Source organism: Myotis davidii, unplaced genomic scaffold (assembly GCF_000327345.1).
Source record: "Myotis davidii unplaced genomic scaffold, ASM32734v1 scaffold453, whole genome shotgun sequence".
NCBI lineage: Eukaryota > Metazoa > Chordata > Mammalia > Chiroptera > Vespertilionidae > Myotis > Myotis davidii.
The window spans coordinates 2,145,419-2,148,886 of NW_006285234.1; the positions used below are offsets into that span (position 1 = coordinate 2,145,419).

Here is a 3,468-nt window from a genome sequence, read left to right on the forward strand (position 1 = left end):
AGCTCAGTCTCCCCGTGTGGTGGCCCCCCGCACACGAATAGCCTGAGGCTGGCATGAGGCCAGTGTGCCCATCCCAGGGGCCCGGACACCCCCTCACCTGGCTGGTGATGTCTGAAGGCATGGGTGAGGGAGGCTTGGAGTAGGCGGCATCCTGGGAGACGAAGCCAGAGTCGTGGGAGGAGATGCTGGAGAGACGGGCGGTGGCGGTGGCTGGCTGCGCCAGGCTGCGGTAGCGACAGGTGGAACTGGGTGAGTATGTTTGGGCACCCCCAGGCCACGGGGCTCCGCCACCCTTGGCACTGCCACTGCTGCTGGGGGCGCTGGGGGAGTGAACGGGGGGACAGCAGCCAGACAGGGAGACACAGGGGTGTGTGTGGGAGGGAAGGTGAAAGACGAGGGTGGGGAGACAGGTGAGGGGCAAAGGAAGGAAAAGATAGTGTTAGACTACAAGGTCCTGAGACCCAGGTACCAGGGGAGCTGGGTTCTGGGACCGTGGGACAGGGTGGGCCTGGGCAGAGGACAGCACCAGAGATCCCTGGTCAGGGCACATACGCCATCAGGGCACGCGGGGGGTGGGGGTGGGGGCGGCGGCAATCTCTCTCCTCCTATGCTCCCATTAGAACAGGCCTTAGGCCAGTGGTTCTCAACCTTCCTAGTGCCTCGACCCTTTAATACAGATCTTCATGTTGTGGTGACCCCCAACCATAAAATTATTTTCGTGGCTACTTCATCACTGTAATTTTGCTACTGTTACGAATCATAATGTAAATATCTGATATGCAGGATGTATTTTCATTGTTACAAATTGAACATAGTTAAAGCATAGTGATTAATCACAAAAACAGTACGTAATTATATATGTGTTTTCCGATGGTCTTAGGCGACCCTGTGAAAGGGTTGTTCGACCCTCAAAGGGGTTGCGACCCACAGGTTGAGAACCGCTGCCTTAGGCTAACAAGGAAACGAGTCGCCAGGTGCCAGCTTCCAGTTGCGCTAGAACCAGACACAGGTCTGACTGTTTCCACACGGTCCTCTCAGTCTGACTCTGTCAAACCCCAACTGGATTTGTGGGGATGGTCTGCGTGAGTCCTGGACCCACCACTGCCTCGCCCCCTCCACCCGAGGGAGCCCAGCCCTGCTGCTCACATCCTCTGCGCCCACTGCACCCCCGGGGATGAGGGCTTCCCGAGTGTGACCCCGACGTCCACCTGCCCCGTCTCTGGTCAGGGGTGTCCCTGCGATCAGCACTCCCTCCTGTGATGCCACCACCCGGGTCCAGTACACCTGGCCCGAGGGGGTGCTGGGGCAGGGGTGCCCGGCACAGGGGGCTCCCCCAGAACGAGAAACTTGCTCTGTGCTCACTGCTTCCCACCAAGGAGCTTGATCCTTACACATCTTCTCCAAGTGCTGCCCTAGTGCCCAGCGACTAAGTGAGGCTGGGCTGGGGTTCGGGCCGTGGCGGCTGCCCAGGCACCAGCTCTCGGGAGCCGTCCGGAGCGTCTGTCAGCCGGTGGCCTCAGCACACGCTTCCAGAAGCCGCCACGCCTCTCCCCAACCTGGGATTCTTACGATTCCCCCAGCCTGTGCTGGGCCTGGCAGTCGATGGTTACCTGCTGGGACTCTGGGTCTTAGGTCTGTTTCCCCGTCTATGAAATGGGACAACCCCAACCCAACACAGTGTGTTAGGATTCAGTAAGGAGAATGCATGGAGCACGGAGCAGGGCCCCAGGCACGGGGTAGCTGCTCCCGCACAAACCCTCCCGCGGACCCCGTGGACCCCGCCGCCCTGTGCCGAGGGCGCACTCTCCCTCTCCACTTGCAAATCCCTCAGTGACACAGGAACTGAACTGTGGGCCCCGCAGCGACTCTTGCTGCAGGTCTGGTGGGAGCCTCCCGTGCCTGCCCCCCACTGACCTGCACATGCTGGACTTGCGGGAGCTGGAGCTGCCGGGCGACGAGGGGGGGGTCTGGTAGGACCAGCTGTAGTCCGAGCCCTTCAGGTCTTTGATCACCTGGACAGGGACAGGGACAGGGATGGAGGTCATGGCCATATCATTTCCTGGGGTCCCTCAGAGGGCTGGTCGGCCCAGGGCCCCCCTCCTCTCTTCTCAATTGAGAACCCGGCCCCCGCAGGAGATCCCGGGAGTTTGAAGCCCCCCGAAGCCCCCCAAGCCCTTTCCTAAGAAAAGCTCCTCACTTGGGGGCGGGAAGCAAGGCTGCCAGAGGGCTGGGGGATGCCTGGGAGATTCCGCTGTTTCTCAGGGACGCTGCCCAGGGGGCCGGGTTCAGCACGCGCGCGCACACACACACAGTCAGCTCTGAGCCCGGCCCCTGGGGATATGGGAGAAGCAGGGCCCCTGAGGACGCGCTGTCGCTGGCAGGGGAGCCAGGTGAGAGTGACCATGAAGGACACCAGGGGGTTCGGATCCTGGCTCTGCTGTGCCCCTCAGGCCAGTTGTAGACCCTCTGAGCCCCCGATCCCTCCTGTCTTGGAGGGTGATGCCCTGATGGCCTGGAAAGTGCTCAGCAGTGCTGGGCATTGAGTGCCCAGGAAGAGCAATGCCACAGGGCTGCCGGGGGCTGACCTGGCGCAGTGGGAGCATGGTGCGGGGGTGAGGCGGGCAGGGTCAGGGCCAAGCCCCATGAATCCGGGGCCTCTGTCCATCTGCACACAGTCTGAGCCCCTACTGGGTCCTGGGGTGCATCACCCCTCACCTGGGCAGGTGCCCCTGGATGCCCCACAGTGGGTGTCAGGACATGTCTGGTCCTTTGTCCTCAGCAGTGTCCCCTAAATGCTGTCCCCCTTCCTCCTCTACTGTCCCCAACCAAGGGCAGGCCGTCCCCCTGCCCCACCCTTTCTCTGTGCCCAGGCCTGGCCATACCTGCTCGCTGGCAGGGGGCAGCTTGTGGGGCTCTGCGGTCAGCACCACCAGGTCGTCGATGATGCCCTGCAGGTGGGTGATCTCTCCCAGCATGGTCAGCTCGCCGTTCTGAGGAAGCAGTGAGTCAGGGCCGCTGGCACTGCCCGTGCCTGCCCACCTGGGGGACCAGGCTTCACCTGGCCCCTCCACCCTCCCCCTTTCCCCACAGCCAGTGCTGCCGGGGCTGCAGGAGGCCGGGTCTGCACAGCTGGGGGCTGGCGTGACTGTCTGCCAGACCACATCGGTGATGATGAGCTGAGACAGGCCTTGGGGCAGAAGTGTTTAGCACTGGACACACCCAGCGAGGGACCACCGAGACTGGCCTTTCTCCAAGGTCAAGGGGTCAACCTTGGGCCTGGCCCCAAAAAGAACTCATGGCCCAGGAGGTCACAGTTCGATTCCCGGTCCAGGCACATGCCCGTGTTGCGGGCTCGATCCCCAGTAGGGGTGTGTAGGAAGCAGCTGATCAGTGATTCTCTCTCATCATTGTTTCTATCTCTCTCTCTCTCTTCCTCTCTGAAATCAATAAAAATATATTAAAAAAGAC

The 3,468-nt window shown here is 61.6% G+C and overlaps 1 protein-coding gene across 1 annotated transcript in view; it reads right to left on the bottom strand.

Annotated features, from left to right (window-relative positions):
- The window catches only part of MTSS1L (metastasis suppressor 1-like), a 10,966-nt gene that overhangs the window by 3,924 nt on the left and 3,574 nt on the right, over positions 1-3,468 (bottom strand). Inside the window, exons 9-11 of the mRNA XM_015558785.1 lie at positions 2,883-2,990; positions 1,915-2,012; positions 98-320 (exon numbers count right to left, since the gene is read on the bottom strand). Of these exons, the coding sequence (XP_015414271.1) occupies positions 98-320; positions 1,915-2,012; positions 2,883-2,990 (429 nt within the window). The remainder of the gene's footprint in view (positions 1-97; positions 321-1,914; positions 2,013-2,882; positions 2,991-3,468) is intronic.